Raw genomic sequence first — 14,751 nt, 5'->3', positions numbered from 1 at the left:
TGCTTTAAATTAAAAAATAATAATTGGGGAAACCCATGTGAACAAAGGGATAACATGCAAACTCATAGAAAAGAAATATACAGCTGGGACCCTCAACTGACACTCGAGCCAGCGACCTTGCTGTGGAACGACAGTGCTAACCATCAAAGCAAGCAGCTTTACGGCATTAAACAAAAACAGTGTCAGTGTTGCTTTCATCTAGAATTATATTTCAATTTCTACTATGTATTCAGTCAAGGATGTCTGACCTCGAAGGCCAGGGCATCAACTACCTATTATGTGATCACCAAAGGCTAATGGTAGTTAAGAGGTAGTTAGAAGCTTTTTGTACTATTCTGGAAAACTGTTTGTTTGACAAGATGTTTCCAGAAATGAACTAAACTAAATATTTGTTTTGCCTTATTTTGAATTAAATCTCGCCAGTTCATTATTCACTGTCACTGTATATAAAGTCTTTACACCTGACAAACTAAGCAACTGATGACAGAACAATAGTCTAAAATGACTAACCAGTCTCTGCTGCTCCAGAAGGTTGCTTGCTTCTTCTCTTTCTTTGCGATACTGGTCCTCCAGCTCCTGTAATCTGCAAAGGACAAAGTAAAGCCACAAGAACTATCAGTTGTAGGTGCTACTAATCATATGCTTCTTAAATCAGCCTAAAACGTAAGCGATATACTAGTTTAGGAGCACAAAAGTGCCACGGACTGAAGAGCTACCTCTGATCCATTTCTTGCTTCATGTCAATGCCTTGTTTCTCCAGTAGTTCTCTCTGGGCAAAGGCCCAGTCCACCGGCTCCACTGGTGTGTCCGCACATGGAGTCCTCTCTCTGTCTTGCCTTGCTTGCTCTGGGTCATTGAAGCGGAACACGTGGCTTTTGCCCATAATGATACGGTTACCTAATATAAATAACAGAAGGGGGGTTAAAACATCCAAAAAAATTGTTTGACAGAATGAGACTGGAACCAGATAAGCTACCTGATTTGAGAACTGTGGGCTCTGTCACTCTCTTGCCATTAACATACGTCTCCGCTCCCTCACAGGGCTCTAGGACCACCGTACCGTCTCCTATAGCATTTGTGGTACTTGTGAAGATACAGTGTTCATCTTTAATGAAGTGACCACTCAGCACAATGTCCTGCCGACTGCTGGCATCCTCACGACCGACCCTGCAGAGGTAAACGTCTTGTCACAGCACTTACTTAATAATAAAACCAGAGCATGCTCTTTTGTTCATTTTGATTTGAGTTTATGTTGTCATGTGAGTCATTTTCAAGAAATAAGGATAATTTTTTTTATCAATATTTTGATATTCTAGCATTAAATCTCTTTATTGCATTTTCTACTACTAATGACAGATGTATCAGGCCTTCTAACACAAACAGCTTCAATTCCATTATCTTTTTCAGATTAATAAGGTCTCATATTCTAAATCTAACACCATTCTACTCTCTATTCTGTCATAATCGTTTTTAAAGTTGTACAATAAACATTGTGCTCTATTTTGTTGTCTCTTCTTTCTTGTATGAAAATATATTGAAGCTTTCTAGCAATAACACTCCGATTTCTGTTTTTAAATCTATCATCTGTCATGTTTTCTCTTTAAAAAAGGAAAGAAAATATATCATTTTAAGTGACTTTGGATTAAAGCATCTGACAAATGATTAAATGTAAATGCTTGGGTTGGAACTGATACCATTGTTACTGTTAAAGCTGTGTGTGCAAGTGTTGAAGAGCTGAACATTATTAGATGGGATGTTTTTGTTTATTTGTACAAAAAATATTATAACATTTTTAAAAAGTTAAATAGAGGAGCTTAAATAAAATAACTCTATTCGTTGGATTTGCTCTTCAGTGTTTGGACTCTCAGTAGTGATTATTAAACCACACTGAACTGAGCTAAACTGAACTGAATTTAAGCACTAAAAACCGAACTACACTGTTCCTATTTACTATGACCTTTTATGTGAAGCTGCTTTGACACAATCTACATTGTAAAAGCGCTATACAAATAAAGGTGAAATGAATTGAATTGAAAAAATGAAACTTCAATCATTTAGCTTCATATACTGAATCTGCCCTATCTAATGTCTGTAAAATAAACAAAAGTCTTACTTGGTAATTCCATCTTTAATGTAGTACAACAAGCACTCAGACATGAGAGGATCTTCATTGAGGTTGACCAGGTGAGGAGTCTGAAACAGTCAAATCATAAAGATGTTTGTTGAAGAATTCAGTAAAAACCTTAAAGTCCAGGTTAAGTGATATTAAAATATGTATTTAAGCAAGAATTAAACTTGATTTTATTATTTTTAAAGCAACAAAAGTCCTTCGGTCAAGAGTGAGAGAATTTTGTCCTGTTGCTATCTGATTAATCAGGATAAGCACAGTCAGCAACAGGATTATAGCCTGCTGTCACTTTAAGAGCCGCATGGTTCTGATTTACAGTTGCATACACATTTTCATTCTCAATTCTTTATGTTCATTTATTACAGACCAAACAAGGGTTTATGTGAATGACATTATTCAACAAGCACTGCGCTTTGACACACTTTCACATATATTTGACCATTTAGATGCATAGCTAGAGCTAAAAAAATGATTTACATATGTGTGTCTCTGAGGCTGACTGCATGCACACAACAGCATAAGTTGTATTTTGTGCTTGTGTTGTGTTATGAGTAGTTGTTGTAGTGTGTGTGTGTGTGTGTGTGTGTGTGCGCGTGTGTGTGGTGTTTTTCTTTCTCTTGCTTTTTCTTTCGGTATCTCTCTTTCGCTCTCTCTCTCTCTCTCTCTCTCTCTCTCTCTCTCTCTCTCTCTCTCTCTCTCTCTCGGTCTGAATTATTCACAGGTGCAGTGGATTATGGTGTTTCGTGATTGGCGCTTGGATTGGCCAACCCCAGAGAACATGGATTCAGCGGCTCCCCGCTCTCTCTCGATTCCCCACTCAATATTCTTTGTGGAGATATTGTTACTTGAACAATGAAAACGAGTGATTGTTGCTGATGTCTCTTACATGGTGTTTTGTGAGATGCCGATGTGTTGTTGTACATTTTAACCAGAGAAACCTGGTTTTCTGTCTCCTTGTCTGGCTTGGAGCATGGTAGGGAGGTTTTGGTCTGTTTATTATTATCGATTTCTCCTGTGTTGTTAGTAGGCAGGTACGTTTTCTGTATTTCATTTTCTTATTTATTTTCCAGTTTTTCTAACTTAGTTAGTTTGGTTTATTGTCATGTATGTGGTTTGTGTTAAGGTTTATATTTTGGGGAGAAAGAGCGCGGGGGCACCAGGGATTATGTTTTTAATCCCTAAATTTTGGTTAAACTTCTTTTTGATTAAAGGTTTTTTTATTTAATTCGTAACAGTTGCAAAAGTCACATTACATGATTTCACTGATTTCCACATGAAACTAAGCTTAGCAGAAGAATGAATGTGGATATCTACACTGTAAAGTTAAGGTAACTCAAACCATTTGAGGAAACTGATTGCAACAAACCCTTTAAGTTAAAATACTAATCCTACTGAGTACTGTGAACTTAATCCATTTGAGTAAGCATTTTGAGCACAGTAAAACACAATAAAAGAAGAGAGCTCAAACCAACTGAGTACTGTAAAAGCCAATAGGTTAAGGCAACTCAAACCGTTTGAGGAAACCGATTGCTACAAACCATTTGAGTTAAAAAAAACTAATCTATTTGAGTACTTACTCCATTTAAGTTGAAGTAATGAGATATTTTATCAATACTGAGTTCAAAACTCTTTTCAAATGAGTAGAATTAACTTTCAAATTTTGAGTTAACACTCATTTCATTTGATAAAGTTGACTGTTGGTTTTGACAGTGTAGTTCAAGAGTTCACACTTAAAGGCTGATTTATACTTCTGCGTCAAGCGCACGCGCATGCTACGGCGCAGCCTACACGTGGATGCCTACACGCCCCTCGCTGTGGCCGTCGGAGTCACTGACGCGCACCCCTCAAAAAATGTAATGCGTAGGCGTAGCGCAAGCTCTGTGATTGGTCGGCTTGGTATCGCTGATGAGTGTGGGCGGAGGTGAGAGCTGCACGAGCGTGCTGCAGCGGGTGTTTACAAGAGTGGAGTCCCGTGAAGGAGCTCCGGATGGAGACTGCTGTTTTGTGAATACCTTATGATTAAAGTTGTTGCACGTCTGCCGGTTCCCGCCTCAAAATGAGCGAATTTGAGCCACTTGTACATTAAGGAAGCGTTCAGAAAAAATAAAACACCAGCGAAGGAACTCAACACAGAGAAACATAGACACCTACTGCCAGCTAGCGTTTTGAAAGTGTTATTGCAGAGCAACAGAAACAGCGCGCAAAAGTATAAATGCACGCCTACGTGCAAGGCTTGCACCGTAGGTCATCCCGATCACTTGACGCAGAAGTATAAACCAGGCTTCAGGCTGATTAAAGGCTGATTTATACTTCTGCATCAAGCGCACACGTATGCTACGGCGCGGCCTACGCATGGACGCATAGCTCTCGCCGTGGCCGTCGCTGACGCACACCTCTCAAAAAATTTAACTACACGTCACAACGATGCATAGCGGAAGCTCTGTGATTGGTCGGCTTGGTAGCGCTGACAAGTGTGGGCGGGACCGAGAGCCACGCAAGTCCGTTGGAGTGAGTGTTTACAAGTGTCAAGTCCCGTGAAGGAGCTCCAGATGAAAAATTTTGTTTTGTGTTTACCTCATGGTTAAAGTTGTAGCACGTCTGCTGGTTCCTGCCTCAAAATGAACGAGTTTGAGCCACTTGTACAATAAGGAAGCATTCAGAAAAAACAAAACACCAGCGAAGAAACTGAACGCAGAGGAACATAAACACCTCACTGCCAGCTAGCGTTTCGGAAGTGTTATTGCAGAAGGAACACAAACAGCGCGCAGAAGTATAAATGCACGGCAACGCGCTAGGCATGTGCCGTGGGTCACGCCGATCACTTGACGCAGAAGTATAAACCAGGCTTTAGCTGAAGAATTTGATAAGTAGGAGCAAGTTTGGCATGATGTCGGGTGGTAGGGGTGGATGGGGGGGTACTTCAGAATGAAGATGGCTAAGGTAAGGAAATCTGGCTAGTTATACGTATTTGAATTCATCTGATTGGTGTATCGTGTGATTGCTAATGCAGGACTCGCCGTGGTCAATCATAAGCACGTGGAATTTAATAATCGTTTATCATTCATTCATTCTTTCATTTTCTTTTTGGCATAGTACCTTTATTAATCTGGGGTCGCCACAGCGGAATGAACCACCAACTTATCCAGCATATGTTTTACGAAGCGGATTCCCTTCCAGCTGCAACACCCATACACTCTCATTCACACACATACACTACGGACAACTTAGCTTACCCAATTCACCTATAGCACATGTCTTTGTACTTGTGGGGGAATCCGGAGCACCCGGAGAAAACCCATGCAAACACATGGGTGAACATGCAAACTCCACACAGAAATGCCAACTGACCCAGCTGAGGCTCGAACCAGCGACCTTCTTGCTGTGAGGTGACAGCGCTACCCACTGCCCCACAGCACTAATAATCACTTAATCTCGATTAAAGTTTTCATAATGATTAGAGGCCAAAATCTAAATTGAGACTGAATTTTGTATAACTGCACAGCCCTACTTCTTCGAGCCAGTTTTAGCCCCCCGAAAATCCTGAATTGAATCCTGAACAACTGTTCAGCAATTTAACTCAGTACTACATACTTTATTAAGATTTAACATTCATTATGCATTCAGAAACAATTCTCAAAATTCCCAGACTTTAAAGACAACTTTTCACCTTCTTTGGCGAAAAGACTCCAACGGTTCCTCCATCTTCCCTCATCGCCACACCCATTTCAGCCAAAAGTGCCTCCCTAATGACAACAAAAGAAGTTTTACTTTTGCAAAAGTAGAATAATTTCATACACATTTCCAAAGTCGAAATCTCTCCCAGAAGTACCTTTCCATCCTAATGGCCTCAGTGCGGCGAAGCTTCTCTTCCCAAGTTTCATTGAGCTCCGCGATTATCTTCTCAGTTTCCTAGTAGGAATAGATATCAATGTTAAAAAGATCAGCGCTGGCACTTATTCATTTATACCATCCACCCAGACATCTCATCATTCGCTTTCTCACCTTCAGCCTCTCAATGGCTTCCTCGCTTCCTGGGCTGAACATGATCCGGTCATGCAGGCTGCTGATGGACCCCACTCGGCTGGACAGGGCAGACAGAGAGGGCGAGGGGCTCATCCCTGTCATGGCATTGGTCACTGTGGAGAAATCACCCCTTTGATTGACAGCCTGGATGCTACTGATACTAGCCTTGTAATTTGACAAGTCTGGCAACAAGTGGGAACAACAGGTCGGAGAGTCAAAGGAGAAAGTTGTTGTAAGAAAAAAAGGAAAACCATGGAAACAGAAAACAAGGGGAAGGAGGCAGAATAGAAAGAGTCAAACGTAAAGATAAAACAGCCAATTAAAAAGGTTATAAAGCTGCAGGACACAATGGCATCAATTTGAGGACTTCAAATGCTGTTCTGTTTTCCTCGTCAATCAGAGCATCGAAGACATGATCAGTAATGGATTTTTCTGCCATGCCTCAAATTCACCAGACCATGCTTGAGATAATGAGCATGGAGATGATCTGTGACTGCACAGACCGCATGCCTGTGCTTCACATTGAGGCAAATCCCAAGCAAACCTCTGGAGTGCTTCTGGACCATCAGAGCAGCAGCGTAAGATAATTATGTTGCCTATCAGGTTAATTAGTTAATTAAAATAAATTGATTAGAAACTGCACAGCGGAGACTCTGGTGGTCCAGAGATTCCTGCTTTGGCTTTCACAGGGGTCGGCAACATTTGCAAGGGTCAATAGTGGCACACACTTTGAGAAATTACAGAGGACTGAGAAATTACAAAGGACTGACAGCTGTATTATTTGCCTGTTATTAAATATTGAGTTAAAAAATTAAACTTTAATCTTTAATCTGGTAAAAAAAAAAAAAAAAAACACCTGTAAAACAACAGATATGACTGAAATAGCTTAGAGAATAAAACTGTTGTCTAATCAGAAAATAAATTTGTGTTTTAAAGAGATTTTTAAAAATAATGCAGTACCATTATATTCAAAACACAATGTTTCAATAAGAGTGACTTAGGTTAAGGCAGAACCGTTTTTCTGACCACTTCATTAATGCTAGCTATCTTATCTACCTATAAAGTAACTGCAGGAAGGGAGACGAAACAAACTTTATTTAGTTTTAGTGTCAGTTTGTTAGCTAGCAGTTAGCAAGCTGCTAGTTTTATGGCTAAAAATGTTAGTTAACTTAAGCACTAGGAATAGTTAGCGTCACTAGCGAAATCTCTTAGCTTGTTTCCCATCTTCAGCTATGTAAACAAACCAAAATCAATAATAACAAACATAATGTTGTATTTAACCTTACCTGATAAAATGTGATGTAAATCCTAGCATTTTATGATCGTTTTTTAATTGTGCGTCTTTATTTGTGCTTAAAAAAAATAGTTATTGTCATTCTATCATTTCTTTTTTCCCATCTAGAAGCAGTTATGTGTAAAAATTTTACACAGGAACCTGTATTCTTTCTATTCTGCCATCCAACAACTCAACAATATGACATTTTATGTATTCAAATAGGCTTTAGGCAACCACAAACATTAAGGAAAGTTTATCAATTATGTTTTGTGCCCAGTGCTGTTCGAATTTTAAATGGAAAGCATTGATTTTTATTTTTATTAACCTCTATACAGGCATGTGGCATCTGTGTTGTGTACAGTATTTGTATGTGGTGATGTATTGTGAAGGCAGAGACAAATTTCTACAGAGTAAACTCAACTCAAATCTGTCCTGGTTTGCAACATCCACCTCCAGTTTTCCCTTTGCTTCGCCTACAGCTAATTCTGTGAAGTAATTGTAGCATTGGCACTAAAAGGGCCTACAAGCATAGAACTTAAGCAAAATAACATGACCTGGCATGCATAGCATTTTAGTCACTATTACTGATCTTTGTGAATTAAAAACTGTTCCACATAACAGTGTCAAATATTTGCCATGTTAGTCCTAAAAAAAGGTTGCCGACCCCTGAGTTATCACAAGCTGTGAAGCATTTAGCATGTCACAATACACACATTTGAGAGCAGATATCCCTGGAGCGTGTGCACGATATGCTGAGAGAAACAAAGAGAGAGAACAAATCCTTCAGACACATTCCTGGAGCTGTCTGACCCTCAGGTTTCTGATAATGAAAGCGAACAGACAGTGTGCTTCACTTTCAAGAGAATGTGAGAGAAAATTGGTAATTTTAAGGAAAGTGAAATGCTGTAGCTCCACATATTAAAGTGTATCACAGGTGACTCACTCTCAATGATGTCTCCGAGACCCTGAGCATAAAGCAGATCCTTCAGACGAGCCACCTCTTCTTTCAGCTCACGCACCAGCCGGTTGTTGGGGTCTTCGTTGATGACAGCATTGCATCGAATCTGCTTGGCTCGGTCAGCATACCTGTGACAGTGATACTGCTATTACTGGAACTATCCAATTCACTAGCAGAATTTTCCAAGTAGTTAAAAAAATCTAAATGTGCATTAACTGATAAGGCTAAAGACATCTGATGACATAGAACATAATCTTCATAGCAATCACAGGTCAGACTGAGGTTGGGTTTAGCTTGGCGAACAATAAGAAATACAAAACACGTCAATTTTGTTAAAGGGGACATATTATTTCTCTTTTCACACGATGTAAAATAAGTCTCTGATGTCACTCGGTTGTGTATGTAAGGTTTCAGATCAAAATGCCACACAAAATTTTTTTATGATTCTTTGAATCTGCCCTGCCTAGGCTTTGGTCAAATTGTGACATTTTTGTGACTGTCGCTTTAAATTCAAATGAGATTTTCAACAGAGGGAGGAGCTACTTTAAAAAAAAAACTTCAAATATCAAAAGAAGTGCCTCAGAAGAAGGCAGACTATGGAAACTACAAAGTTCATTTTTGCATCCTAAAACTCATTTTTAATCCTGTTAGTCGCTGACATTATCTTCAGCACGTACAGTGTGAAAACTCTAACGGTAGACGGCTGCTTCTCACTCAGGGCTGTCTATGTTAATGAGGGACAGATTGTCACTAAAAGGGCAGAACTTTCACCCTCTGGGGACATGCATGTACAAATGGAGAAAGTCCAAAAGTGTTTCTGCTGTCCAAAAAAAAAGTCCAAAAGTGTTTCTGCAGTTTTTTTTTATGACGTGTGATTAAAAAAAGCCATTTGAAAGTAATTTGCCTCACAATTGTGTCTTATAAAAGTGGATTTTTGCATAATAGGTCCTCTTTTAATCATAACATGATGAATTATTATTTCCGGGAGTACCAGAGAAGGTGCCAGCTGAGCACTGAAGAGGGGGCATCTGAAATACTGAGAGGGGGCAATCACATGAATGCATATAGTACTTCCAGCTAAAAAAATGGTACGTTCCTTAATTTTTTTTAACCCACTACACTACCTGACAAAAGTCTTGTCGCCTATCCAAGTTTTAGGAACAACAAATAATAACTTCATCATATGGTATCAGAAGTGGCTGATATGAAAGGCAAAGGCCTCTAGATTAGGCTTATTTTTACCAAAATAAAACATGATCATGCCTTGATTTTTAATTATTTAATTAGGAAAATAAGGTCTGACTTTACTTAGACAAAAGTCTCGTCACGTAACAGAAATAATGTACAATATAGAATATAAGGTCATGTTGCAGTGGAAAAAATAAAAATATTGTGTATGACGCATGAGCTTGGAAAACTGCATCTATACATTTCAGCAATGACTCAAATATCTTAATAATAAAGTCATCAGGAATGGAAAAGAAAAAGTTCTTGCAGGACTCCCAGAGTTCATCAAGATTCCTTGAATTCATCTTCAATGCCTCCTCCTCCCCAGGCATGCTCAATAATGTTCATATCTTGGTGCACCTTGACCTTCTTTGCTTTCAGGAACTTTGATGTGGAGGCGAAAGTATGAGAACGAGCGCTACTATGAACTACACTATTTCAATCTACTATGATCTTTTATGTGAAGCTGCTTTGACATAATCTACATTGTAAAAGCGCTATACAAATAAAGGTGAATTGAATTGAATTGAACTGTCCTGTGGTTTGTAATGTAATGGGCAGCACAAATGTCTTGATACCTCAGTCTCTTGGTTTTGCATTCAACTCTGCAGATCTCTGGCACACCCCATACTGAATGTAACCCCAAACCATGATTTTTCCTTCACCAAACTTGACTGATTTCTGGGAGAATCTTGGGTCCATGCGGGTTCCAATAGGTCTTCTCCAGTATTTGTGATGATTGGAATGCAGTTCAACAGATGATTCGCCTAAAAATTTTTCCTTCTGGCACTTTTCCAAATGATCAACTAGAAGTAAAGTTATTATTTGTTGCTCTTGTTTTTAAAAAAAAATCTTGCTGCTACAACAAAATTGCAGCTTGTATACAATGTATGGATGACAGAGCTCTAAACAATCTTAATATTAACAAAACAAAAGAGAACAAACAAAAAATGCACAGACCTAGCATTGCATATTAGAAAACTCATCATCACAGCCTTATAAATAGGTCTTATTGACACCATTTCAGATGTAATACTGCTAAAGTGAGAACATTACAACAAAAAACACACCAAAAGCTATTTCATTCATTCATTCATTCTCTTTTCAGCTTAGTCCCTTTATTAATCTGGGGTCGCCACAGCGGAATGAACCACCAACTTATCCAGCACGTTTTTACACAGTGGATGCCCTTCCAGCCGCAACCCATCTCTGGGAAACATCCATACACACTCATTCACACTCATACACTATGGACAATTTAGCCTTTCCAATTCACCTGTATCGCATGTCTTTGGACTGTGGGGGAAAGCGGAGCACCCAGAGGAAACCCACGCGAATGCAGGGAGAATATGCAAACTCCACACAGATACGTCAACTGACCCAGCCGAGGCTCGAACCAGCGACTTACTTGCTGTGAGGCGACAGCACTACCTACTGCGCCACTGCGTCGCCCCAAAAGCAATTTATATGTTATAAAAGTACCAATTCATTTAACAGAATAACAACCTGACAACCCAACTGCGAGCTGCAGTCTTCTTTTTGACATGTGGAATCTCTTACAGTGGGCTGGGGGAGCGCACCTAAACACCAGTCAGAACTCAAACAGACTGTCCTTAACTAAAATATTGCTTTTTTTTTTAAAATTCTTTCTAAATAGCAATTTGTTTGATCAAAATACTTTTTAACATTAATTGTAATCTGAGCAAGCATCAGCCCTGGCACCAGTGGACGTTCCATTCAATGGAAATAAAAGTTTTGTGTGTTTCTTGTGTGTCACCTTAGGTTAATAGTCTAATATACAGACTTTATGGTATCATGTGGTTCTTACCTGAGTGTGCTGAGTGTTTCGTCATAGTTAATATCAGCAGGGCTTAGAGCTGCTACCATAGCAGTGCGCGAGTTTCCTCCTGAGAAATGAAATTTTTTTATTGTTGACTACGGTGTTAAACGCTTTCATCGATAATTGCTAAGAAGGTGCTTAAAGCCTCATACCAAGGTTCTCTCTAAGCAGCCATGTCAGAACGGAATCTCTGTATGGAATAAAGCTCTCAACTTTCTTCTTCTTCTTGTTCTGTAGGGAGAACAGAAAGAAAGGAAATTCCTAAATGCTGCTGCTATAATGCTTGATTACTGAAGAAAAATCAAACAGATCCTCACCTTGTTTGGTGCAGAGTCCTATAAAACAGAGAAAAGAATTTTAAAGCATTTTAAATCTAACTAACATTCGTTTTCACATTTAATCGGAAATTCAGGGTAACACTTTATTTTATGGTCCATTTGAGTATTAGTAGACTGTCTGCTTAAAATCTGCTGTTACTGCTCCTGCAACAGACATTTAATTGACTATAAGAGACTTTGCAAGTACATGTCAACTTACACTGACCCCAGCCCTAACCCCAACCTAACAGTTTACTTATGATCTAATAAGAATTAGCTGCAATGTAACTTAAATTCAACAAACGGACCATCAAAATAAAGTCTGACCAAATTCAGGTCTTACCATCTCAGCCAGCGCAGAGATAACTTTTCCGAGTGTTGTTAAAGATTTGTTGATATTGGCTCCTTCCTAGAAAATGGACAAAGCATGTATGTTTATATGATGCACTAAAATGCCAAATTGTCATAAAACTCTGTTGAACTCAAAGTAACCCCACCTTGAGTCTAGTGCCTTTAGCTCCAGTAGAATCAGCCCTTTCGCTTCCTGCCAAGTCGACCAGGCTGATTTTGCTGACCTGTTTGAAAAAATGGAAATGTTGTCTCAGAACGATAAAGCGCTCTAATGCACAAACACTACCAGCAACTTCAGCCTCTCTCAAACTGCCAACATCCATCAGTGATGTTCACCGGCAGAGAGTCCACTCACCTGCTTTTGCGTTCTAGTCTATTTCTGAAAGTTTTCTCATGTAAAACAGCGCTACACTCTGACATACAGGGAGGCCTGTTTGGAAAAGATGGAAAGAGAGGACGGCTTACCTTTTCAGTGGTGTTTTCGCTCTCGTTGTCATGTTGTTTCTGTGTGAAGATGATGTTGAATACAGCATGTGAGCGGCTGCTGGTCTCATTCATGTTGGTGGCTGCCACCGTCCTGAGAACAGACAGAATGGTGTGCAAGAGTGGTGAATATTTTTGCAATATATTCGTGGATATTTTTTTTGATTTTTTGCAATCTGTGGCATATAGTCTAAAAATAGTTCTTTAAAGATGCCTTAGAGTGCATTGATTCAATACGTAGTATGTTCAGTGGGTTGATTCAAATTGTTACCTGGTATCTACATAGTAGATATGTGACTTAAATAAGTGCAAAAACTGTCCAGTTTTATGTTTATTTCAGGAATTAGGCAGGGCAAGGGAAGTTTATTTATATAGCACATTTCATACACAATGGTAATTCAAAGTGCTTTCCATAAACAAGAATAAAAGAAACAAGAAAATAAAAATGAATAAAAGAATAAAAAAATGATTAAAAACAAATTAAAATGTGTTAAAAAAAGTTATAAAAGAATGAAAAAGAAAATAAAGACATAATAGTGCCACCTCTCGGATGTAACACAGTGCTGATTTGGTAAAGGCACAGCTAAACAGATGTGTTTTAAGCCTTGATTTTAATGTGCCTAATGTTGGAGCACATCTGATCATTTCTGGAAGCTCTATCCAGCAGCAGGGAGCATAGTAGATGAGGGCGGATTCACCCTGCTTTGAATGAACTCTTGGAATTTCTAATTTACTTGATCCTTAAGATCTGAGGGATTTGTTAGGTTTGTATTCAATGAGCATATCTGTAATGTATTGATTATCCTGTAGTCAACATTCACCAGTAGGAAATATTGACCATATTTGGAATGGTTGTGACTATTAATGAGCTCTGTTCTAATTCTGTGCAGCTTGTGTCAGTGCACAACACACAGTGAAATAAACATTCAAAATAATCATCAAAAATATTTGAACAAGCTAAGTAGATGCCTTATTAACATTCTTTTCAACTGAAGTGGCAGTGAGGTTTATTTTAGCTAAAAGGAATAAGTTAGCTATCTTTTACACTGAGGAAAAATCACAGTAAGAGCTGAGTGATATGACACAATGCATGTAATGTAATGTATTTTTTATTTATTGCCATGTCAGCAACCAAGGCTATTTTCATGGCAAGAACATTTCAATATTAAATAAACAATTAAGAACAACAAACAAATGAATACACAAGTTAAATAAGATGTTTAGTGTTAATATATGATAAGAATTCTAAAATCTTTTCTGGTGTCACTTTGTTATAAAAGGTCTTAAGAGAGTTCATTTCATAAAAAAAGTCTTCTAGAACCATTAAAAGCAGGACAGTCCAGTAAAATGTGTTTTACAGTAAGGTGAGTTTTGCAGCACAAACACTGAGTGGGGTCTTCACCTTTGAGTAAAAAAACATGGGTTGATCTTGTATGCCCAATACGACATCTGGTAAAATAACTTGATCAAATCTAGTCTTAAAATGTCTTAAATTTCTGTTTGAGATTTCAGGTTGTATTTCATGCAATTTATTATTTTCCAATGCATCCCACTAATCTTGCCACTTGTTTAAAATGTAAATGTTGATAAAAGGTCTCATCTCTGATGGAGGAATTTGGCATTTGTTCACAACTTGCTTCAAAGCATCTTTAGCAGCTGCATCAGCTCGCTCATTTCCTGAAAGCCCTACATGTCCTGGAATCCAGCAAAAACTTATGTGGTAAAACTGATTTTGTAGATGGTGAACTTTGGTTAAAATATTATCAATTAAAGGATGATCATTTTTTGTAGATTCCATCACTTGTAGGCATGATTTGGAGTCTGTAAAAATAATTGATTTCTTTTGTTGGGCATTTTCTATATACTCCAATGCTAAAAGTAAAGCACGGGCTTCAGCTGTGAATATGGAGCATTCTTTAGGCAGACTGATTCCACAACTTTGTTGCCCAGTAACCATTGCTGCTGCTGCTAGGCCATGACACAATGCATAAATATGCATTAAAAACTTATATTTACAGATTAGACATCTATTAAATAGTACTTTTAAGATGGGTAGTTGAGCTCCAGATGAGGACTATAATGTATCAGTAATTCTTAGAGCATATGGCAGAGGGCATGAAGTTTCAGTGTCTTATAAATGGTTAATGG

General features: G+C 38.5%; 1 protein-coding gene across 7 annotated transcripts in view; it reads right to left on the bottom strand.

Moving 5' to 3' along the window:
* kif1ab (kinesin family member 1Ab) overlaps positions 1–14,751 on the bottom strand; it is a 69,792-nt gene that overhangs the window by 35,544 nt on the left and 19,497 nt on the right. For 4 of the 7 annotated variants that reach the window (XM_056474966.1, XM_056474956.1, XM_056474982.1 and 1 more), the window contains exons 7-21: positions 12,586–12,697; positions 12,267–12,344; positions 12,113–12,178; positions 11,770–11,787; positions 11,605–11,683; positions 11,441–11,519; positions 8,371–8,513; positions 8,141–8,179; positions 6,131–6,264; positions 5,958–6,037; positions 5,796–5,871; positions 2,114–2,193; positions 977–1,167; positions 717–897; positions 511–583 (exon numbers count right to left, since the gene is read on the bottom strand). In XM_056474966.1, the coding sequence (XP_056330941.1) occupies positions 511–583; positions 717–897; positions 977–1,167; positions 2,114–2,193; positions 5,796–5,871; positions 5,958–6,037; positions 6,131–6,264; positions 8,141–8,179; positions 8,371–8,513; positions 11,441–11,519; positions 11,605–11,683; positions 11,770–11,787; positions 12,113–12,178; positions 12,267–12,344; positions 12,586–12,697 (1,429 nt within the window). The remainder of the gene's footprint in view (positions 1–510; positions 584–716; positions 898–976; positions 1,168–2,113; positions 2,194–5,795; positions 5,872–5,957; positions 6,038–6,130; positions 6,265–8,140; positions 8,180–8,370; positions 8,514–11,440; positions 11,520–11,604; positions 11,684–11,769; positions 11,788–12,112; positions 12,179–12,266; positions 12,345–12,585; positions 12,698–14,751) is intronic. The other 3 variants (XM_056475008.1, XM_056474990.1, XM_056474999.1) reach the window with 1 other exon arrangement.

This window comes from Danio aesculapii, chromosome 2, assembly GCF_903798145.1.
Source record: "Danio aesculapii chromosome 2, fDanAes4.1, whole genome shotgun sequence".
Classification (NCBI taxonomy): Eukaryota; Metazoa; Chordata; class Actinopteri; order Cypriniformes; family Danionidae; genus Danio; species Danio aesculapii.
Note: the sequence above shows the minus strand (reverse complement) of the source record. Positions and strands in the feature narration are given on the sequence as shown.